General features: G+C 41.4%; 1 protein-coding gene across 1 annotated transcript; it reads left to right on the forward strand.

The window, feature by feature from the left end:
* The first annotated feature begins 14,310 nt into the window (after positions 1–14,310).
* On the forward strand, positions 14,311–15,303 carry MC5R (melanocortin 5 receptor). Its single transcript, XM_028089378.2, has one exon. The coding sequence runs from the start codon at positions 14,329–14,331 to the stop codon at positions 15,301–15,303; it is 975 nt and encodes a 324-aa protein (XP_027945179.1). The 5' UTR covers positions 14,311–14,328.
* The last annotated feature ends 9,942 nt before the right edge of the window (positions 15,304–25,245 follow it).

Below are 25,245 nucleotides of genomic sequence, written 5' to 3' on the forward strand. Positions count from 1 at the left end.
GTGTCCAGGCACATCTCTGCCCTTTGTGCTTCTAAAACCACTAGCCACCCCCAGTTCATACGCAGGACGCTGCAGCTCCAGGTTTCCATCCAGGGGGGCTGCTCTAAAGTCCTTTCCCTGCTGCTACCAGTCTGTGAGTCTGTGCCTCATCCCCAGCATGGAAGGCTATTGCTCACCGGTGGTGTAGGATCCCCACAGCTCCCTCCCCCTTCTGTTTATCCTCTGATATCTGCCTGAGGAATCATGGCTCCCCGCTTCATACCTCAAAACCAACCGCCTGTGATATTCTGTTTGTAGAGATCCAGATGTATCTTCTTACATCTCAGGTTGATTTTGTGGGTGTTCAGAGTGGTCTGGTAGAAATCCAGCTCAATTCAGGGACCGGTTAGAATAGGGTCCCCTACTCCTCCGCCATCTTTGCTCCTCTCCCCTAATATGTAAATTTTTAAAGGCCAAGCCCAATTTTACATGTGTCTTAGATTAAATGTGTGTGAAAATAAGGAGTCAAGTGTAAAAGGAAAGTCCATGAAAACTCTTTCTTAGTTTTATATATCTCTACTTGGACTAATTTACATTCATTACAGTATTTAGTAAATGATGTCTGATGGCATGGGTCCAAAGATGAGATTCTAACAGGTCTTCTTCTGTAAGAATTCCTACAGAAATGGAAGGTATAAGCCACGGAATGGATCCAAGAATGCTTTTAGTTCATTGCCATTACTCACATCATCTCTTGTGATAGCAATTTTAAGAAAACTCATGGCTAAAACTTATCAAATTAATAAAGATAGTTTCTAAAAAATTATACAGTTAATAACAGCAAACACCAACTGGGAAAATCTTAGCTGACTGAGCCACCCAGGTGCCAGCTAACAGGTAAAATCTTTTTTTAAAAATTTTTTTATTGTTATGTTAATCACCATATATTACATCATTAGTTTTTGATGCAGTGTTCCATGATTCATTGTTTGTTCATAACACCCAGTGCTCCATGCAGAACGTGCCCTCCTCAATACCCATCACCAGGCTAACCCATCCCCCTCCCCCCTCCCCACTAGAACCCTCAGTTTGTTTTTCAGAGTCCATCATCTCTCATGGTTCGTCTCCCCCTCTGACATACTCCCCTTTTCTTCCTCTCCTAACAGGTAAAATCTTAATAACAATGGTCATCTTGCTGTGAAAACTGAGAAAGGTATTCTTGGCATTACTCCACATAATTATATCTCACTTTTATTAGGAGATATTTAATACATTCTTATTGTATTTATATCCCCACAATGGGTAAGTAAAAGTCTACATTGTGGTTATTTATAAGAATCTTGATTAGGGTTGCCTGGATGGCTCAGTAGATTAAGTATCTGCCTTCAGCTCAGATCATGGTATTAGGATCCTGGAATCAAGCCCTATGTTAGGCTCCCAGCTCAGTGGGAAGTCTGTTTCTCCCTCCTCCTCTGTCCCTCCCTCACCCCCCACTCGTGCTCTCTCTCTCTCTCTCAAATAAACAAATAAATAAATAAATTCTTAAAAAAATATATATCCCGATAACAGATTTCTCTCTCTCTCATCCCTTACCTCCTCTTCACACCTTTCCATGTTCAGAGGAGGAAAGCTGGATGCTAAATTTGTCTTATATTTACATATTTATATTAATTTGTCTTATATTTATTCCTCAAGTCATTGGTTGGAGTTAATTGGAAAATTAAACATATTTTCAAACATTATAATTCTTTTAACTATTGTCTTAAATCTCTTCTTGAAATAAACAGGTTACAACCAAAAGAATATTTTTCTGCCACATACACTGAAACTTCAGTATGTGGTTTTCAAAGGTCAAAACATTTCCGTCCTTTTCAGATGTGATCGAAAGTGCGAACGAAACGCTTCCTGGCCACTGCGTAGAGCATATCCTCTTTCCAAGTATTGTATGCCCCCTCCTGCCCTAGTGTGAAAGAATGTGTTCTTACTACCAAGCTGTACCAAGGGGAAACCCTACCTGGCCAAGGTTGATTGGTCCATACTGGATCAATGATCTATGTGCCGGGCCAGTCCGATGAACTCTTGAATTTGAGTACAGAGACCACTCCCCAGCAAATGTTTACTCCATTTCTCTTTCCCCTACACTCTGATGTTGAGCATGGCTATGTGATTTGCTTTGGCAAATGGAATGTTAGCAGATAGATTACAGTCATAGGCATTAATTATGTTTGCATGGCTTGACTTGTCTCTTGTGCTCTGGTGTTCTGGTAGGAGAATATGCCCCAGGTCACCACTGTGCCTTCATCTTGACCCCAGAACAAAGTAGGTAGATGCTCCTGGTAGCCAATGGAGCAAGGACTGAGCAGAACTGGAACACCCCCTGGTCTGAAGTCTTGGAGCTTGATGTCTGGTGTAGTCTGGCAGGGTTGCAGCTAAAGTGAGCATGAGAATAAGTTATTTTTATTTTAAGCCTCTGTATTTTAGTGTGCTTTATTATGCAACATTATTGAGGCAATAACTGACTCATAAACTAGGAATTATTTGATTGTGCTTCTTGGAGATGGCAGGTAATTCAGGCTGGGCTTGAGGTGGCTGTTCTGGGACAAGCTAGTGAACAAGCAGAGAGAATTGCAGCTATCTCTTGTTCCTTTTTCCACTGGAGCATTTTCCTTATTTCTTGGGGACTGATTTTTAAGTGATGTAGAAAGAGGGAACTGGCTCTTCGTCAAACACATGGCATGTTTTTAGATATTATTTTTTGCACACTGAAATTTTGCAATACAGAAGACCAAAATCTTGAGTACACTGTGGTGATTAATGTAGGGGTGGATCATATAGTGACAGAATGGAAATGGTACTGGATTTAAATGTTCATAATAAATTTAAATTGGTACTCTTTCAATGTAGTCACAATGTAAAATGAGAATGAAGTGGAAGCTTTCAACTTGAAAGCTGTTAAGGTTGTTAAATGTTCAGAGAATATTGTCAAAATGTGCTATCCTGACTGCAGATGTACAAAAGGACTTTCTGGAGGTTCATGAAAACAGAAGAGTCTACACTGACCAGAGGGCTTGTTGGTTAGTTGAAAGCATAGTCAATGAGCTAAATGGAATCCCAAAGTCTTCTTGATGTGAGGAAAAGATTTTTTCCATAAATGCGTTTGTATCACTGTACTGATGAACAACTCAGTGTATTTATACCTTTTACAAAATGTCAAAACATAGCAAAATCCATGTGTTTCTATGTAAGAATTCAGATGTTCTGTGATGCAGTAGGATGGTCAAGAGAAAAGAGAGCATACAGTAGAATTTTAGGGACTGTAGGATCCTTTTAGCTGCAAGTATAAGAAGGCCAAATCAGACTTGTTTAAATGATGAAGATAACATATTAACTCATGTAACTGAAAGTCCAGAAAAGGTCAGGCTTGAAGAAGGGCTTGACCTTTTGGGTCAACATCAATCAGACCCTGGTTTGGTTCCTACTGTTAGTCTCAGTCCTATGGCTGGCTGTCCTTGGGGTGGGAAGTTAGTAGTCAACTATTACTAGGACCAAATAGGGCTTTAAATCATGCTTAGTAGGGAAGATGGGGTGCACTTTTTGTGGTGGCTACCACCAATGAAAAATAAAATTCCTTTTTCAGAAGTCCCTGAGAAATATCTGCTTGTTTTCCTGAATTGGGTATCTTCCAACTAATCCTTGTGGCTAATGGTTGATCAAGGCCACACTGGGTTCACCTGAATGGGAAGAATAAACGAAAATGTCAGGCCATTGCTGATCTCTGGGGCCACGGAGGGGAGTCCTGCAACCAGGAAGTCTACAGTCTGCTGGAGAAGATGTCAGGCAGATAATTATAATACAGGGACATCAGAAGGGGACAGCCACTCACAGCCAGTGTAGAGATATCTTTCAAAGACTCCCAGCAGGAAGTGCTGGCTTGGATCTAAAAGAATGAATAGGAATTTAGTGGACAAAGGAGAAGCAGAGAAGGATAAAATTTTGGGTAGAGAGAACATCATGTTATAAAAAAGGAGTTTTATTGGAAAGCCAGAAGTAACAATCAGTATAGAAGAACCTTCTGGAATAAAAATTGGCAAGGTAAAACAAACTGAGTGTTGCTGGAGTGGTGGGGGGTGGGAGGGATGGGGTGGCTGGGTGATAGACATTGGGGAGGGTATGTGCTATGGGAGCGCTATGAATTGTGCAAGACTGTTGAGTCGCAGATCTGTACTTCTGCGACAAATAATGCAACATATGTTAAGAAAAAAGAAAAAGAAGAAAATAGCAGGAGGGGAAGAATGAGGGAGAGTAAGTCAGAGGGGGAGACAAACCATGAGAGACGATGGACTCTGAAAAACAAACTGAGGGTTCTAGAGAGGAGGAGGGTGGGGGGATGGGTTAGCCTGGTGATGGGTATTCAAGGGGGCACGTTCTGCATGGAGCACTGGGTTATGCACAAACAATGAATCATGGAACACTACATCAAAAACTAATGATGTAATATATGGTGATTAACATAACAATAAAAAATTTAAAAAATAAAAAAAAATTGGCGAGGTAACCACAAGAACAATAGGAAAGATTTAAAAACTGACAAAGAGAACTTCTTCCCCAGATATTGTGGCTAACTTCCCAATGATTACCTGAATGTTGGGCTAAGAAATCTCCATGTGCCCCTCCAGTGAGCAATACAAGTATCCTACAAAAGAAATATATTGAATGAATTCAATTTGCTTATTAGGATTTATATGCTTCTAGAAGGAAAAGACATTCTCTACTCATTTTTTTCTCTAAGATTCTTAGCTTTATACTAAGTATGAAAGATGGTTATTGAATCTTGTTTAAAGTTAAGAGATACATAGGATTTTAAAAATTACCCTCCTCAAGGATTTACAGAATCTTGATTTAAATAGCTGGATGTGGCATGGCATTAGAGAGACCATGTTTTTCTGGTGGTCAGAACAAAATAAACCTGAAAACAGTGAAAACAAACAAATAAACAAAAAAATTTAAGAAGACCCAAACTCCACACCAAATCCCAAACTCCACATTCTCCTTTCCTTACCTGAGGAAGGAATGCAGTAGTGTTGGTGTGATTATAAGTGTTGTACTGTCCAGTGTCTATTTATTCAGGGACAACTTTGGTCTGTAGGTGAGTCCACAAGGACCACTTTATAATTTTGCTGTTACTGCGAAGAGTTTGGTTCAAGCATATTCAGCCTGATTACTCACTGGGTGGATAAAGAGACTCAGCCAAGGGATCTATTTGTCTCATTGTGAGGCATTTCCACTGACTTACAGCCTTCTTCACTCGTGAGCTCTTCTGGTTCCATCTCTTCATCATGGCTGCATTGATCTGCTTGGACCTTGCAAGGCTTCCTGTTGCTCTTAGAATGAGGGCCTAAGACTTCACCACAAACTTCAAAGCAATGCATGGTCCAGCCCTGTCCCCTCCCCAGTGCCTTAGGTTGCAGGAAGCTCCAGTCATCTGGCATTCCTTCTGATCCTCAAGGAAATCAGTTCCTCCCATCTCAGTGTGGGCATGTCTTTGGAGTGCTTGCACACACTGCTCCCACCTGTGACTGTCCTCAGTGGCCCTCCTCATGCTCCTGGTCATACTTCCCCTTATCTGCCTCTGCCTGTTCACCTCTCAGCTACTTTGCTTCTGGTCCCCCTTGTGCTCTTCTCTGACCAGCTTCTGGAGTCCTGAGTTTCCTCCTCTACAGCATGTGACTGAGTCACAATATTGAAGACATTAGACTGTGTTAAGCATAGATATGGTTAAAAGCTGGATTAAGTTCCTGGTTTCATCACCGGCAAAGGAGTCACTCACACAAATGTTCTCAGCCTCAGTTTCCTCATCCATAAGCTGGTGCTAAGCATTTTGACTAACTGGGTTTCTGGGAGAATTTGCTGAGAATCTGGACATGCAGAACATGGTGGGCTTTCAATAAATGTTCATAGGAAATCTGGTGCTTGTTTAGGACTCCACTGTCTATTGTCCCTACATGAACATCAGAATGTATGTGTATATGGGCATGAGCTTGGGAATGAGAAGACCTGGCCTCAACAGCTTGGTACCACCACTTATTAGTCAAGTGATATCAGAAAATCCATTCAGCTTCTCTGAGCCTCAGAGTCTCCAACTATGAATGTGGCAATAACATTAATACCTCCCAAGGGTTGCTATGAGGATCAAGTGAGTTAATATAGGAAAATGTTTTGTAAACCTTGGAGTTAAAAACACTGTAATCTATCTTTCTCTAATTGTGCCTTGCTCTCTCAGTGTTTCATTAGGTAAGTTTTTTTTAAATTTTTTATTGTTATGTTAATCACCATACATTACATCATTAGTTTTGGATGTAGTGTTCCATGATTCATTGTTTGTGCATAACACCCAGTGCTCCATGCAGAACGTGCCCACTTTAATACCCATCACCAGGCTAACCCATTACCCAACCCCTCCCCTCTAGAACCCTGTTTGTTTTTCAGAGTCCATCGTCTCTCATGGTTCCTCTCCCCCTCCGAATCCCCCCCTTCATTCTTCCCCTCCTGCTATCTCCTCCTTTTTTTTTCTTAACATATATTGCATTATTTGTTTCAGAGGTACAGATCTGTGATTCAACAGTCTTGCACAATTCACAGTGCTCACCATAGCACATACCCTCCCCAATGTCTATCACCCAGCCACCCCATCCCTCCCCCCACCCCCACTCCAGCAAACCTCAGTTTGTTTCCTGAGATTAAGAATTCCTCATATCAGTGAGGTCATATGATACATGTCTTTCTCTGATTCACTTATTTCACTCAGCATAACACCCTCCAGTTCCACCCACGTCGTTGCAAATGGCAAACTTTCATTCCTTTTGATGGCTGCATAATATTCCATTGTATATATATACCACACCTTCTTTATCCATTCATCTGTCGATGGACATCTTGGCTCTTTCTACAGTTTGGCTATTGTGCACATTGCTGCTATAAACATCGGGGTGCACGTACCCCTTCGGATCCCTACATTTATATCTTTGGGGTAAATACCCAGTAGTGCAATTGCTGGATTGTATGGTAGCTCTTTTCAACTGTTTGAGGAACCTCCATACTGTTTTCCAGAGTGGTTGCACCAGCTTGCATTTCCACCAACAGTGTAGGAGGGTTCCCCTTTCTCTGCATCCCCGCCAATATCTGTCGTTTCCTGACTTGTTAATTTTAGCCATTCTGACTGGTGTGAGGTGATATCTCATTGAGGTTTTGATTTGGATTTCCCTGATGCCGAGCGATGTTGAGCACTTTTTCATGTGCCTGTTGGCCATTTGGATGTCTTCTTTGGAAAAATGTCTGTTCATTTCTTCTGCCAATTTCTTGATTGGATTATTTGTTCTTTGGGTGTTGAGTTTGGTAAATTCTTTATAGATTTTGGATACTAGCCTTTTATCTGATATGTCATTTGCAAATATCTTCTCCCATTCTGTAAGTTGTCTTTTGGTTTTGTTGACTGTTTCTTTTGCTGTGCAAAAGCTTTTTATCTTGATGAGGTCACAATAGTTCATTGTTGGATGGTGGATCTTTATTATTTCTCTTCTCCTGCTGGGTTTAGGCTTTATTTGCTGTTCTTTCTCTAGCTCCTTTAGGTGTAGGGTTAGGTTGTGTATTTGAGATCTTTCTTGTTCCTTGAGCAAGGCTTGTATTGCTATATACTTTCCTCATAGGACTGCCTTTGCTGCATCCCAAAGATTTTGAACAGTTGTGTTTTCATTTTCATTGGTTTCCATGAATTTTTTAAATTCTTCTTTAATTTCCTGGTTGACCCATTCATTCTTTAGTAGGATGCTCTTTAGCCTCCCTGTATTTGAGTTCTTTCTGACTTTCCTCTTGTGATTGAGTTCTAGTTTCAAAGCATTGTGGCCTGAAAATATTCAGGGAATGATCCCAATCTTTTGGTACTGGTTGAGACCTGATTTGTGACCTAGGATGTGATCGATTCTGGAGAATGTTCCATGGGCACTAGAGAAGAATGTGTATTCCGTTGCTTTGGGATGGAATGTTCTGAATATGTCTGTGAAGTCCATTTGGTCCAGTGTGTCATTTAAAATCGTTATTTTCTTGTTGATCTTTTGCTTAGATGATCTGTCCATTTCAGTCAGGGGGTTGTTAAAGTCCCCCACTATTATTGTATTGTTGTCAATGTGGTTCTTTGCTTTTGTTATTAATTGCCTTATATAATTGACTGCTCCCATCTTAGGGGCATAGATATTTACAATTGTTAGATCTCCTTGTTGGATAGACCCTTGAAGTAGGATATAGTGTCCTTCCTCATCTCTTATTACAGTCTTTGTTTTAAAATCTAATTTGTCTGATATAAGGATTGCCACCCCATCTTTCTTTTGGTGTCCGTTAGCATGGTAAATTGTTTTCCAACCCCTCACTTTCAATGTGAGGGTGTCTTTGGGTCTAAAATGAGTCTCTTGCAGACAGCATATCGATGGGTCTTGTTTTTTAATCCAATCTGATAGCCTGTGTCTTTTTTTTTTTAAGAGACAACTGAGACCAATTTTTATCCTTTTACTGATGAGGAAAAAAATATTTAATATTTTTGTTGTATAAGGAATAGCACCTAAGGCAGGTACTTATACTCCTGACCTCAGCCCCACACACTCCCGTTTTAATAAAGCTATAGGACAGAGCAGAGTTGGAATTGAAAAGAAAGGCAGGGTAGGAGACACAACAGGGAAACTAAAGGGAGCTGGGGGATGCAGAAAGAATGACAGCCACATGTGTGCCACACACCTTTTAGCCCCTGCAGCACATCAGAATGACACCAACCAATTCTCTGCACCAGCGAGTGACTCTGCCACGGAGGTGCAGGAGAAGACGTTCAGTACTAAGAGAGCGACAACAAAGAAAACTCTGGGCCACAGCCGCAGTTGGGCAATCCAGAGGGAAGAGAGGGAGTACCAGATGTCACTACTTGTGTCACACAAACTAGAAAAACCCTACCTCTCCTGTTGTGGAGGCACACCTATGTCCCACCCACTTCCTTACCTTACTATACTGTCTACTCCTCCTCTTGGAGAACTGAGACCCTGGCTAGATACTCCACTCCAGGATAATAGCCTGTGTCTTTTGATTGGGGTATTTAGCCCATTTACATTCAGGGTAACTACTGAAAGATATGAATTTAGTGCCATTGTATTGCCTGTAAGGTGACTGTTCCTGTATATTGTCTGTGTTCCTTTCTGATCTATGCTGCTTTTAGGCTCTCTCTTTGCTTAGAGGACCCCTTTCAATATTTCTTGGAGGGCTGGTTTCGTGTTTGCAAATTCCTTTAGTTTTTGTTTGTCCTGGAAGCTTTTTATCTCTCCTTCTATTTTCAGTGACAGCCTAGCTGGATATAGTATTTTTGGCTGCATATTTTTCTCGTTTAGTGCTCTGAAGATATCCTGCCAGTCCTTTCTGGCCTGCCAGGTCTCTGTGGATAGGTCTGTTGCCAATCTAATGTTTCTACCATTATAGGTTACATATCTCTTCTCCCGAGCTGCTTTCAGGTTTTCTCTTTGTCTCTGAGACTCGTAAGTTTTACTATTAGATGTCGGGGTGTTGACCTATTTTTATTGATTTTGAGAGGGGTTCTCTGTGCCTCCTGGATTTTGATGCCTGTTTCCTTCCCCACATTAGGGAAGTTCTCTGCTATAATTTGCTCCAATATGCCTTCTGCCCCTCTCTCTCTTTCTTCTTCTTCTGGGATCCCAATTATTCTAATGTTGTTTCGTCTTATCGTATTGCTTATCTCTCGAATTCTGCCCTCGTGATCCTGTAGTTGTTTATCTCTCTTTTTCTCAGCCTCTTTATTTTCCATCACTTGGTCTTCTATATCGCTGATTCTCTCTTTTGCCTCATTTATCCTAGCAGTTAGTGCCCTCGTTTTTTATTGCACCTCATTAATAGCCTTTTTTATTTCAACTAGGTTAGATTTTAGTTCTTTTGTTTCTCCAGAAAGGTTTCTCTAATAACTTCCATGCTTTTTTCAAGCCCAGCTAGTATCTTTAAAATCATGATTCTGAACTCTAGGTCTGACATCATACTAATGTCCGTATTGAGTAGGCCCCTGGCAGATGGTACTACCTCTTGTTCTTTTTGTTGAGGTGATTTTTTCCATCTTGTCATTTTGTCCAGAGGAGAATAGATGAATGAGAGAACAAAATGCTAAGAGGGTAAAAATGTCCCCAGAAAATATACTCTAAACAAATCCGAAAAGACCTGAAACCAGGGGAAAAGAAAGGGAAGGAAAGAGAAAAAAAAAGAAAAAGATAAAGATAAAAACAAACAAAAACAGAACAAAAAAAAAAAAACAGAATATGATCAGATATGATCAGGCTGGTGCATAGATCAATGCCACACACTACATTTTTGGTGTATTTTGGTCTGTTAGAAGAAAGTGCTTCCCAAAATTTTAAAGAAAGAAAGACTTATATATGTACAAAATAAGGGTTGATACAATGAAGGGATGGAATATGACTGTAAAGATGAAAAGTACAAAAAATTTTATAAAAGGGATTGATAAGAAGTTGTTTGAAAAAAGAAAGAAGAGGATTTAAAAAAAAAGAAAGAAAGAAAGAAAAAAAAGGTGGAGAGAATGTGATCAGGCAGGAGACTAGAACAAAGCCATACACTAGAGATTTAGGATATATTTTCATCTGTTAGAAGAAACTGTATCTCAAAATTTTAAAGGGAGAACAACTTATATATATATATATGCCAAAAATAAGGGTAACTACTATGAAGGGATAGAATATGACTCTAAAAATGAAAAATAAAATTTTTTTTTTAAAAAAGAGATTGATAAGATGTTGGTTGAAAAAGGGAAAAAGAAAAATTCAAAAAAAAAGTTAAAAAAAATTAACTTTGAAAGACTAAAGAATCATGGTAAAAAAGCCATGAATTCTATCTGCAGTATTCCCCTAGTGCTGGAGTTCTGCCGTTCTCCTTGATCGGTAAACTTGGTCTTGGCTGGCTGTTCTTTCTGATCTTCTGGGGGAGGGGCGTGTTGCCATGGTTCCCAAATGTCTTTGCTGGAGTCGGAATTGCCTGGCCCTTGCCGGGTCCGGGCTAAGTAATCTGCTTGGGTTTGCTCTCGGGAGCTTTTGTTCCCTGCAAGCTTTCTGTACAGTTTTGAAGGATGAGAGTGAAAATGGCGGCCTCCTAATCTCTGCCCCGGAAGAGCCGAGAACTCCGGCTCTGCTCCTCAGTGCGCCCACAGAGAAAAGCAATCACTCCTGTCTCCCTGCTCTCTGGCTGCACTCCGTGCTCACCTGGCCTGTGACTGAGCATTTCTATCTCTGGCACCCGATCCCGTGTGGAGTCTCCAAACCCAGCAGATCCCTGCAGTGCACTCCCGTGCTGCTCCTCCTCCAGGGAGGAAGGGGAGGCTCCCCAGATCTGCCATTTGTTGGGACCCAGAAAGTGGTCGCTTTTCTGTTCAGAGAGTTGTTGCTATTCTTTTCTTCGATCTCCTGTTGAGTTCGTAGGTGTTCAGAATGGTTTGATCCCTATCCAGCTGAATTCCTGAGACCAGACAAAATCTGGTCTCCTACTCCTCCACCATCTTGCTCCGCCTCATTAGGTAAGTTTTGCCTCTGCAGCAGGACTCTAAGTCCCCTTGGCTGGACCCATGACGACATTTAATATGGTCTTCAGCATAGCAATGACTTACAATAAGAGTTTGCTGAAAATCAAGCCACAATGAGATATCACCTCATACCTGTTAGTATGACTATCATCAAAAAGAAAAGAGGTGGTAAGTGGCTCTTGACTCAGGTTGCCAGGATTCAAGCCCAATTGTGCTTCTTTCCAGTGTTGGGAACTTGGAGTTGCCAGGTAACCTTTCAACGCATTGTGAAATGGGAGTGGTAATATGGCTTCTCTAAATATTAAGAAGACAATTCATGTACAACACTGAAAAGAGTATCTGCATATAGGGCACACACCATGTGATCAGCATCAAAGGCAGCCACACGATATAGTACAGACAATTATCTTTAAGAGAAATTTCTAGTTTCACCACTTTATGAGAATGAAAATGTTCTTCAGAGCCTTCTCTGATCTGGGATATGAGGAACAAATAGAGAATTTTTGAATCTTCTTATGTCTTGTCAGTCATTCCCTTTGCATATACAAGCACTATTCCCAGCAAAAGAAATCTCTTCACAATATTCCATTCTGTGGATCTCAAAATAGCACTAGTCCAGTATCACTGGACCACCTAGTTTGTGGCCTTATATACTTAGACTTGTTGGAAAGGTTGTCTGACCATGTGTGAAGCCCCAGTCACATCTCTAATAGTAAATAGCCCCATGCATTTTGGCCTTGGACTCGTCCTGGCAGGCATTTGTGCATCTATCTCTTGGGCTGTGTAATAAAGATCCTTTTGGGAGCAGAGGTCAGTGTTTTAGGTAGCAGAGGTCTAGAAACTATTGCTAAAAGCCAGGATATTTGGTCAGGGGAAAATCTGTTTTCTCCTTTTGCTCTAGTGGCAGACAGTCTTGGGCCAACTAGAGGGTGTGTATCATGGTCACAGTTGAATGCTTCCCAGGCTCTGGTTTCCCAGGAACCAGTGACTGACTGTCCTGGATAGAAGGACTTAACAGGGATGGGAGAAGCTGAGCTGTCACACTATCTGACAGCATTTTAATCAGTGCATAACAGAAAGAGAAGAGAAGCAATGTCAAGAACAGCCAGCTAGAAAACACATTTGAATGCACTTTTGGGGAAGGATTTTCTACAAGCAGGAGAACACTGTTATATGCAAGTGTCACTAGAGCTCCAAAGAATGATGGCCAGAGTTGCCAGGATGGGTGTGCTCTCTGTCTCTAACCACTAGGTGGTAGCTCGGCCCAACGCTCAGAAGAGAGAAGGCATAGACTCAGGTCCAAAAGGGGTGGTGACAGGGAGGCGGGTCTGCCAGGCTGCATAAAGGCAAGGGAGCTGTGACTGAGGCTCAAGCTGCCTTAGCACTTGGTTCAGAGGATCCTGTCCTAGGGTGATGGCATTTAGCTGGTGGATGCCACGTGCCCAGGCTGAGCCAGCATTCCCAGTGAGGAGCCCAAGGGCTGCTGTGCAAGAGAAGAGGCGCGAGAGAGCACTGGTAAATAACCACACTTTCTATTAAAATTGCCTTGAAAAGAATGGAAAACCATGCCTAACTTACATGTGGAAGAGAGCTAATTGGATATTTAAACAGCTTGATATGATGTTTAATATAATATAATTTGTTGATATCTTTGAGATAGAACTAGACATAAATAGCAAGTGATTACAGGTTAATAAATACTTTTTATTGATGATGAGCATGCAGACAGATATTGTAGCTCTCTCCCCAGCTGTGCTCTGAGTTTAGAGGGCAAAGGCATTTTTGAATATAAATCATGGGAGAGAAATTGAGCAACAAAGGAGTGAAGTATCTTGGTCTAGTATCTGGCAAATTGAAATCCCTTGTTACTTTGTACTGTGCTTCTGTGGAATTTATGAGACTATCTGTCAATCAGACTGTGGAATTTCAAATGCAGAAGTCAGGAAAAATATTAAAGGAAAACAACATTCTGTGAGCTCCAATTTTAACACATGTGTGCAACTTAAATTTACGCATTGAAGACAGTAACTTTTTGTATGTGATTATGCTCAAATTAACAGATCACTGTGGCTAGTCTCAGTTACAGCTAGGGGGACTGAGTCCTAGTGGATTTTAGAAGTGTGATATAAAAAACCAATGATGTGCTATACCTTGGCTAATTGAATTTAAATAACTAACAAATACTTAATATATATATATAAAGAAGTGTGAGGACAAATATTGAGAAGGCACCTATCTTTCTTTCTTAAGAGAGAAAGAGGGCCTGCCAATCCTTCAGAAATCTGTGCTCACTTGAGAAAAATGCAGTGCAGTAGTGTCAGAAATGTAAAAATCAGACTGCAAGGAACTTTGTAGATTGTGAGTTCAGGATACTTTTGAGAGCAAACTTGGGTGCTAGGACAACAAGCATAAAAAGTGAAACTGTCCTGGGCACGCTGAAATGTATGGTCACTCCAGTAAGAGGTATGTGAAAGAATGGGAGCCCAAAGTAAGGAAGGCAGAGGAGGCTGGTGAAAATTCTAAGCCCGTGTGTTGGAGGAACACAATTCCAGGGATCCAGACAGACTGGGGCACACCAGCCTCATGCTAATGCTCCGAGTCCATTTAACCTCGTTCTTAGGTTTGCATGCTTTTGGCAGGCTGTTGTACTTCTTTGGTAGACTGTTCACCTCTCTGAATCATGAATTAAAACCTGTTTTACAGTAAATTTGTTGCCAAGAAGAGGAGCAATGAATTCCTCATTTCACCTGCTTTTCTTGGATATCAGCCTGAATGCCACAGAAGGCAACCTTTCAGGACCAAATGTCAAGAACAAGTCTTCACCATGTGAAGAGATGGGGATTGCTGTTGAGGTGTTTCTGACTCTGGGTCTCATCAGCCTCTTGGAGAACGTCTTGGTCATAGGTGCCATAGTGAAGAACAAGAACTTGCACTCCCCCATGTATTTCTTTGTGTGCAGTTTAGCAGTAGCTGACATGTTAGTGAGCATGTCTAACACATGGGAGACCATCACCATATACTTAATAAGTAATAAGCACCTGGTGATAGCAGATGTCTTTGTGCGTCACATTGACAATGTGTTTGACTCCATGATCTGCATTTCTGTGGTGGCCTCCATGTGCAGTTTGCTGGCCATTGCAGTAGATAGGTATGTCACCATCTTCTATGCTCTGCGCTACCACCACATTATGACAGTAAAGCGTTCTGGGGTGATTATCATGTGTATCTGGACCTTTTGCACAAGCTGTGGCATTGTTTTCATCATTTACTATGAATCCACTTATGTAATCATTTGCCTCATCTCCATGTTCTTCATCATGTTGTTCCTCATGGTGTCTCTGTATATACACATGTTCCTCCTGGCACGGACTCATGTCAAACAGATAGCAGCTCTGCGTGGATACAGCTCTGTGCGGCAAATGACCAGCATGAAAGGTGCTGTCACCCTAACCATGCTGTTAGGCATTTTCATCGTGTGCTGGGCTCCGTTCTTTCTCCATCTCATTTTGATGATTTCTTGTCCCCAGAACCTCTACTGTTCTTGCTTTATGTCTTACTTTAATATGTACCTCATACTTATCATGTGTAATTCTGTGATCGATCCTCTGATATATGCTTTCCGCAGCCAGGAGATGAGGAAGTCCTTTAAAGAGATTATTTGTTGCCATGGTTTCAGAATACCCTGTAGGTTCCCTGGCAGGTAATAAACAAAAAGTTCTTCTCTTTGTGGCTCTCTTTTATCCTTGATTTACCATATGACAAAATCAGTTGGTACAGCCAAGGAGTAAGCCAGAGAACTAGAAATCAAAACCATACATTCTGTTTATCATTTTTCCATCTTGAATTTGTACTGCACTTATTTTCCCCTGTGGCAGTTGTTGGGTCAGACATGCACATGCTGCTTATCCATTTTGGGAATGGTCTGTGACAATTTCTTACTGTCCTGTTTTCCTCCTACTTTTCCTCCTTTTCCCACCCATTTCTGGTGGTCCGATCTATCATCCATCTAGTAAGTGTGTGCTCAGGGAAGATAAAACATCCTGGATGCAAGTCTCAGCATGAGGAACAGCTATAACTGAAATTATAACTATAACTGAAAGAAAAGCTGTGTGATTGCTTTCTTTCCCCAGGATCAGTTTCATAACATTGCTTGATGCTCCTGGGGTAGAATTAAGTGGCCAAATTCTTTCTATTTGAAATTTCTAGTTCATTTGTTATGGGATGTCTCTACAGCTCTCTTTTCCAAAACTTTTTATTTTACAGCTTATGTCCATAATTGTCCAAGGATGGAATTTCCTTAATTATACTTCTGTCAATCATGTTTTTGTCCTGCCCAGACATAAACCTTCATGCTACAAACCTTACCTCATGTGGTGTGAAAAGTCTCTGTGTCTTATTCTGACTCAGTCTAGGGTTTCCAAATGAGTATTTTGGGGTCATGTCAGGGGCTCTAGGTGCTCCCCATCCTCCATGTAGCACATGCCCATAGCCAAGTTATCTTTGACCTTTTCAGACAGAATCTGTCTTGGATTCTGAAATCCCCTCACCACATACTTTGCACATTACAATCTGACCCCAGCAGCTGGAGGTCAGGTGCCTATCTAATGCAGGGAGTCCTGTCTTCTCCAATGTAGAAGGGAGGAAGAAAATTTGAATTCAGGTCTTGACTCTGCCACCAACAGGCAATGTCACCTTAATCATCTCATTTCAGGTTCTACATCTGTGCTGACCTCACAGGATGGTCATTAGACCTGCATGAAAAAAATGTGAGAACACCTTGAAGACTTGTGAAGCACCATAAAGATTTAATATTTATTTTAAAGAAATGTTGCAGGTGGGATAAATACTAGCGGAGGATGAAGAGGGCAGTGGTCACTGGTCAATAGTTGGAGCTGTGGCCCAGAAACTAGGAGGCCTGCTTTGCCACAGAGCAGTTCTGTTACCTTGGGCATATCTCTAACTGCTTGGTCTCTGTGTTCTTATCTGAAGTTAAAAGCTTGGTCCTTACAGCTCTCATATTCTATTCTATTATTTTTTGGTATTTATATCTTCCTTTTTGTTTTGGATATTCATGTCTAGACTGTTCTCAATGAAGGAAATAGTATAAATAAAGTAAAAATAAAGACCATTAGGGTCACACAGTGATGAGCTGTTGAAGTCAATGGGGGCAGAGGAACTTCCTGGGTATAGTTCACACAAATAACTCATAGACATGATCCCCACCCTTGGCAGCTCAGAGTCTAGAAAACAAAAACAAAAACCATTTCTGGCATAAGCAAGAAAGTGCATAAAACATCCAAATCTTTGGAAAATGGCAAATTAGCAGGTTGTTGACAACTTAGGTGTAAAAGGATACCAAGCTCTTCAAATCATTTTAGCTGAACATTCCTGGGTGTATTCATGCATGTAAGTGATCTCTACATAATTATGATGGGAAACTGCAGTCCATGTTTGCATGGGGCATCTCAGGAGTCTAGGTTCTGTGAAAGCTGGCCCCATGGCCCACGTGCTCATCTCTGTGGCCATGTTGTCTTTAGCATTTCTAGTACAGAGTAAGCCCTTAGTTGATGTTTGTTATTGGTGCTAAACAAATGTGTACTTAATCTGCTGTCCAATAGCAGATTGCCTGGGAGAACTCACTGAATGATAACTGAGGTCACTAGGACTTCCATCCTTGGGTAGGACCAAATTTCAGCTCTAGTGGTTTATATTGGCTCCACCCGGGAACCGAGTTCTAGTTAGGCTAACTCTCTGCTCTGGTGCTTCATGGCTTCAAACAAGGTCTGACCTTTCTATAAAGGTCTTTAAGGAAATGCTCAAATGTCTTAATCTCCATAAATGAGACAGAAATAACCATTGTTCAGATGTGTCTTCATTTGGAAAGAATACATGTATATAATGACATGGTAAATATCTGTAAATGAGCCAATCCCTGGACTCCCAGCACAAAGTCCTCTCCACATACCTCAGTATATAAAAGCCATCTATAGAAAGCCCACAGCAAATATCACTCTCATTGGGAAAAAAGCTGAGAGCTTTTCCCTTAAGGTCAGTAACATGACAAGGATGCCGACTCTCACCACTATTGTTCAACATAGTACTAGAATTCCTAGCCTCAGGAATCACACAACAAAAAGAAATAAAAGGCATTCAAATTGACAAGGAAGAAGTCAAACTCTCTCTTTTCACACATGACATGATACTTCATGTTGAAAACCCAAAAGACTCCACCCCCAAATTGCTAGAACTCATACAGCAATTCAGCAACATGGCAATATACAAAATCAATGCACAAAAGTCAGTTGCATTTCTGTACACTAACAGTGTAAGGGAAGAAAGAGAAATTAAGGAATCAATTCCATTTACAATAGCTCCAAAAACCATAAGATACCTAGGAATAAACCTAACCAAAGAGGTAAAGGATTTATACTCTAGAACCTACAGAACACTTACGAAAGAAATTGAGGAAGTCACAAAGAGATGGAAAAACATTCCGTGCTCATGGATTGGAAGAATAAACATCGTTAAAATATCTATGCTCCCCAGAGCAATCTCCACTTTCAATTCCATCCCTATCAAAGTACCATTGGCATTTTTCACAAAGCTGGAACAAACAATCCTAAAGTTTGTATGGAACCAGAAAAGACCCCAAATCACCAGGGGAATGTTGTAAAAGGAAAACAAAGCTGGGGACATCACAATGCCTGACTTCAAGCTATACTACAAAGCTGTAGTCATCAAGACGGTATGGTACTGGCACAAAAACGGACACATAGGTCAATGGAACAGAATAGAAAACCCAGAAATGGACCCTCAACTCTATGGTCAACTAATCTTCAACAAAGCAGGAAAGAATATACAATGGAAAAAAGACAGTCTCTTCAATAAATGGTGCTGGGAGAATTGGACAGCTACATATAGAAGAATGAAATTGGACCATTCCCTTACACCATACACAAAGATAAACTCAAAATGGATGAAAGACCTCAATGTGAGACAGGAATCCATCAAAATCCTAGAGGAGAACATAGGCAGTAATCTCTTCAACCTCAGCCACAGCAACTTCTTGCAAGACAGATCTCTAAAGGCAAGGGAAACAAATGCAAAAATGAACTTTTGGGACTTAATCAAGATAAGCTTCTGCACAGCAAAGGAAACAGTCAACAAAACCAAGAGGCAACCCATGGAATGGGAGAAGATATTTGCAAATGACATTTCAGATAAAGGGCTGGTGCCCAAAATCTATAAAGAATTTCTCAAACTCAACACCCAAAAAACAAATAATCCAATCAAAAAATGGGCAGAAGACATGAACAGTCACTTCTCCAAAGAAGACATACAAATGGCTAACAGACACATGAAAAAATGTTCAACATCATTAGCCATCAGGGAAATTCAAATCAAAACCAAATTGAGATACCAACTCACACCATTTAGAATGGCAAAAATTAACAAGTCAGGAAACAACAAATGTTGGTGATAAATTCGAGAAAGGGGAACCCTCTTACACTGTTGGTGGGAATGCAAGTTGGTACAGCCACTTTGGAAAACAGTGTGGAGATTCCTCAGGATGTTAAAAATAGAGCAGGTAGTGAAAAGAAGGGGCACATGCACCCCAATGTTCATACCAACAATGTCCACAATAGCCAAACTGTGGGAAGGAGCTGAGATGCCCTTCAACAGATGAATGGGTGAAGAAGATGTGATACATATATACAATGGAATATTACTCAGCCATCAGAAAAGATGAATACCTACCATTTGCATCAGCATGGATGGAACTGCAGGGGATTATGTTAAGTGAAATAAGTCAAGCAGAGAAAGACAATTATATGGTTTCACTCATATGTGGAACATAAGAAATAGTTCCTTAGTCTGTTTAACTGTCAGTATAACCCATCCACCATCCAGCTCTCTAAATTCATCACAAGTTTTAGTCCTCTGACATCTCCTATCTTGCTCTCAGTGCTTTTATGAATTCATTCCTTTTTATACTTTTTTACTGTCATATCTCTGGATTTTTGGGAAGAAGTAGAGATAGATAATTGAATGAGAAATCTATTTGAGCTACATTTCAGGGCCAGCAGGATCCATCTTCTGTGCAAAGCAGAAAAACAAGAGGTTGTCCAGAATCCAGTGACTGGTTCCAACTGTGGTTCTTAACAAACACGTGGCCACACCCAGGACAAGAGCCTTTGCAACATTAAGGAGGTACAGGAGGTCTACTTCCCTTGGCGCCTCAATCGTGTTCTATTATCTTTCTTCTTACCTTGACTGTTAACTAGAGAGTGAAAAGCAATTGGTCAAAGACCATAACCTGGGTCAGAGGAGATGGGCAGAGTCCCTGAGGTGTCCATTCATCTGTTCAACATTTGGTGGCCTTTCAGAGTTAATGGTCAAACTTTTTTCTGCCAGCAGGTGATAGTGAACATTATCTCACATTTATGTCCTATCTTCCATCTAACCCTCTGGTCAGCTAGTTAAAGTGACTAGGAGAGAATTTTCCCCAAAACCTCATTGCTTAAAACCTAATTAAAAAAATATCTTGAATGTAAACTGCAATGTTCTATGTCTTTTGAAAGGATTATCTCATGTCATCCTCCAACCACCATAAAAATAATTAAATATACTGAAGCTCAAAGGCATTAAGTAAGTTGTCTAAGGTTGTACAACTAATATGTAGTTATCTCTCAATTCAGACTCAGGGGCTTCAAAAATTCCTGCATTTCTTTGTTGTTGTAAATCCTGGGATGCCTTCGCTTGCTTTGGTTTCCTGCTGCATTTCACATGGGCCCAGTTTGGCTCCATATTCCTTCATGGGATTCTGCATTCCTGCACCATGCCATCCCCTGTGTCTGGGAGGTAAGGTTGGTTGGGGATGGGAGGTGGTGGGTAGCTGAGGTTCTGGATAAGAGTGACTGGTAAGCACAGATGCTAGAGGTAGCTGTAAAATTCTGGTCTGGACCCATGGCTCTCCTGAAGTTGGTATTATGGCTTCAGGCACTTCAGAGTTTTACATCCAAAAGGGGCACCTTATGGCTAACTGTTGGGCATTGCTATGTTATGTGATGTAGCCTGGAAGCAGCAGCATCTCATCAGAGGGTCATATGGGAGAGTAGCACTGGGCTTACTCCAAACCCTTCTGGGAGTGCAGCAGCAAGACTCCTCGCCCCTTCCTGCCCAGATATGAATGTTAGGAAGAAGTCCCTGGGGCCACTCCATCCCCCATCGTCACAGGGGTGGTTGCTAGAGGCACTGGTGGCTTAAGAGGAGCACCTCTTTTAAGACTTTCTATATGGGCCTGGGTGAAGCATCCTTACCGACTCCTAGCACCTCATCCAAATATTTTCCCAGTGTGTTTTGGACTGCCTGGAGTTTCTGCATTAATGTCGCTTCTTTTGGGTAAGTCATTGTTTTCTAAGGCTCCCACACCAAGCAATTATTGAGTGTCCAACATTAGTAATATAATAGTGAATAAGAGGCAATTTTTTCCCTAAAAGGTCTTATGGTCCATTGACTGTGCATGACTCTAGGAAGAAATGGAATTGGGAGAGTCAAAATCAAAGGGAAAGGGCCAGCATGTGGGACACACCTGTCATGGACTGAGCTCCCACCAGCCTGAATGGGGCACTGGCTGGTTGAAACTGGGGAGGCCTGGTAACTGGGACACCAGGAAAAAAGGGGGATCAAAGAGTTCATAGTTCTGCCCAACAAATATTTTATTCTTGTTCATAGGCATTTTTTGTCACTCCTTTATTCTCCTCCCTGTCAAAATTCAAGGCTGAGAAGGGGTGTGTGTGTGTGTGTGTGTGTGTGTGTGTGTGTGTGTGTGTGTGTTCATCAGTTGCCAGGGGAATGCTGTTGTGGTCCTCTCCAGAGGTACTTGGCTGGATGGTGCTTTGGGAAATTCACAACTGTTCTCCAACTCTGTTGTTTCTCCTCAGACTGTGGTGTCCTGCCTTGAGGTCCCAGAACCACTGAGAGGCAGGAGGGAAGATATGAGACAATGTGGGATTAGATTCAGCAGACAGAGCACCTAATATCTAAAGAGAACTATGATTTTTCAGCTGATATCCATCTGCTGCTGCCTCTTCCACTAGTACTAGAAGCCAACTTCATCTGCAGTGATTTTCACTTTCACACCTACAAACCATTCACTCCTGTGGTCACACACTAGCCAAATTCCAGAAACTTTTGCAAAGTCTGTCCAAACCTCAGAATTCTATAAATAACTGACAATGCTCTTCACGATTTGTCTTTTGCTTATCTCTTCACCCTCATGTCTTGCTACTCTTCCCTGTATTTTGTGTTCTTGTCACTCAGCACCACTTCTTTTCCTCAGTTGGAACCATGTTCTTGGTTTCTCTCCTCCAGGCCTTTTCCTGTCTAGAACATCTTGTGTTCTTTCCTTCCTCTCCTTGACCAATTCCTGCACCCCCTCAACACAGTTCCTCAGGAGGCAAGTTTCATCCCTCAAGTCTACTTGTCTCTCCTCTGGGCTCCTTTATCCAGGCACTTTCCTCTCAGCATTGGCACTGCTTGTTTAATTGTCTTTACTGAGCACTAGACTCTAAGCTACATGAAGGGGAGGAGAAGTGTCTTCATTTAGTTTTTTATTCAACAATTCTTCATTGAGTGGCTACCAAGTGCCAGATATGGCCAGGCATTGGGGGTACAAGTCATGAATATACCTGTGATTTTCAAAATTGTGCCTTTATTTTGTGCCTCTGGCTTGGAACAATTTGCATGTAATGGATATTTGTGTTTTGAATGAATAGATTTTCCTAAACTGATTTAGACTTACTTCTGATGTTTTAATGAAAAAGGCAGTTCTATATTTATTATTTATGACTTGTAACAAAAGCCAAGACTTTCAAATATTTTGTCAAGTCACAGTATCTAGCACACCCCTCAGCAGATGCATCTCACAGGTTGCAAGTGTAATGAGTCCTGTGGAATATATTTTAACCAATAAGCTGGTTGCAATTTTCAATCATGGTGTAAGGTGCATGTGTAAGAAATAAGGTGCATGTGTAAAAACTCACAAGCTTTCTCTCTAGTAACTGTCCCACCTTGGGTTCTGGGGCTGAGGCAGCTTTTACTGTTGGGGTATTCATGTGCATGTGCACCCCCACCCTTCCCACTCCTGACTAAAGTCACTATCAATGGAATTTATAAAGGGATAGGAGGCTGAGATGTCATAGGAAGACCTCAGAAGCATGAGTGTCAGTGAAGAGCAGAAGGGGCCCAGATTCTGGTCAGTGCTGCTTGTGTGTACGAATGCATCCCTGTGTTATCAATGCCTATAGAACTTTGGTCCCCATAGTGACTAGAACCTTTGCTGTTCTTTCTGGACTATTCATTCTAATCACAGAGTTCAAAGTTTTAATTCAACTCAGTTCAACTCACTTGTAGTTCTTAATACCTATACGATGCTCTCTTTCTAATTTCAACACTAAGTTAAACTATATTTCCCCTTTTTAAACAAATTGAAGGCACAGGTTAGCCCAATACTAAATCCATATCTCAGTGGACAACAGTCAAGAAGCAAATCTCTAGGTGGTACAAACATGTAAGATTTAACACAAGTAGTAGTACCTAAAAAAAATCCATTTGGGGTCATGGAGAGGCAAGTAGGCAAGATGTTTGGTAGTGGGTAGTTTAAAACAACCTCTGAAGGAATTTTCTCCATTCTGATCTGCTACTCTTTCCATTAAAACTAAAGAGTTCTATCAAATCCAGCTGCCATAGCTTGGAGGATATTTTACAGGCAGTAGACAGCAAAGTGTGTTCACATTCTAAAGCACTGATAGGAAGTCACAATGGAAAGAAGCAGTTCACCAGTGTTGGGCCTTGTGTACTAGCTCTAAGAATAAAAACAGCTAGGGTACCTGGGCAGCTCAGTTGGTTAAGCATCTGCCTTCTGCTCAGGTCATGATCCCAGGGTCCTGGGATGGAACAGTGCTTCTGGCTCCCTTCTCAGTGGGGAGTCTGCTTCTCCCTCTCCCTCTACCCCCGCACCCCCCGCTCATGCTCTCTCTCTCTCAAATAAATAAAATCTATAAAAAGAGAATAAAAACAGCTAAAGCTTATATATTGTGCATTTGTTGCATAAATGTTCTATACTTCAAATATAAAACTCTGCTTATAAAGAGGCTAAGAACTCCAAGGCTTGATATGAGAGTGACCGGAATGGGGTAGGAAACATCACAGACTGACATGAATTATTCATAAAGATCAGGAGATTTATGATTTTCTATGATTATTCATAGATTAGAAGATATCACAGAATAAGTGTAATTGAAGAGTAGAAACCCAGTAACCATTTAGAGACTTTGTACATCCCAGGCATTCCTGGCAAAGGACATCAAACCTAGGAAGGAGGGTTGGGTGGTTAACACCAGGCTTAAACAATACTTATAGTTACACATTATTTCTAAGTTATGTGCATGCAAATATTTGTTCTACATTTATAATTACTCCTGCCTCCAGCCATGTTCCCTAAAGGAAGACTTTATAAGACTCCTATCATGTGCCAGGTACTATTTTAAGCCCCTGTCAGGTAGAAACCCAAAGATCATTGTAATAACCCTAGGAGGCAGGTACCATCATTGTCTCCATTGTAGGGGTGAGCATATGGAGGCAGAGAGAATTAAAATAACTTGTCTGACTCACTTATCTGCAAAGTGGCAGATGTGGGATTTGTGCCTCAGCAATCTAACTGCAGAGTCTATGTTCTTAATTACCATGTATATATGTTGCCTCTATGTGCCAAAATATTAATGGGCTCTGTAGAGTCCATTGCATTTTGTAGGATTATTTTCTTTTAACCTAATCTTCTTGTTAACGTCATAAAATTCTGAGTCAGGTGTCTGTCACTTAGGCAGTCCTCCCGCCCCTCATCTCCTTGCAGGTGTCCGTGCCCCAGGGCAAGGAGGCAAAAAGAGAAGAGCAAACCAAACCCAAGAGCTCCTTCCTACAGGGTACATCAGGCATCCATAGTGCTGGGTTGGTGGTGTTTACAGAGAGAAGCTGTGGGACTGGAGGTGGTGTTACCTCCTGGCTTTAGTCTCACAGAGCAGGTGACTGCAGTGGCAGACATCACTGGTGTGTGGACATCATGGACCCAGCAGCGGAACACCCAGTGGCAGGGCTAAGAGCCAAGGAGCCTGAGGCAGTGGGCAGGTTTGGGCAAATGTCAATGCCAGAACCAAGACTGCAGGACTGTGGGGCTCCAGCCAGCCCTACTGCCACTCAGAGTGGAATCTGGGTGTAAGGAGGCTAGTGTTCCCACCAGAGCCTGGTGAGAGACAGAGAAGTACTATTTTCTGGTTATTTGGGGTAATTTAAAAACTTCTGGATTGACTTCATTTCTTTTTCTTTAATTTATTTTATTTCAATTCAATTAATTAACATATAGTGTATCATTATTCCCAGAGGTAGAGTTCGGTGATCATCAGTTGCATATAACACCCAGTGCTCATTACATCACATGCTGTCATTAATGCCCATCACCCACTTACCCCATCCCCTACACCCTTCTCCTCCAGCAACCCTCAGGTTGTTTCCTAGGGTTAAGAGTCTCTCATGGTTTGTCTCCCTCTCTGATTTTGTCTTATTTTTCCCTCCCTTCCCCTATGTTCTCT

This window comes from Eumetopias jubatus, unplaced genomic scaffold, assembly GCF_037043125.1.
Source record: "Eumetopias jubatus isolate StellerSeaLion01/CBP00866 unplaced genomic scaffold, mEumJub1_p1.0 scaffold_16, whole genome shotgun sequence".
Classification (NCBI taxonomy): domain Eukaryota; kingdom Metazoa; phylum Chordata; class Mammalia; order Carnivora; family Otariidae; genus Eumetopias; species Eumetopias jubatus.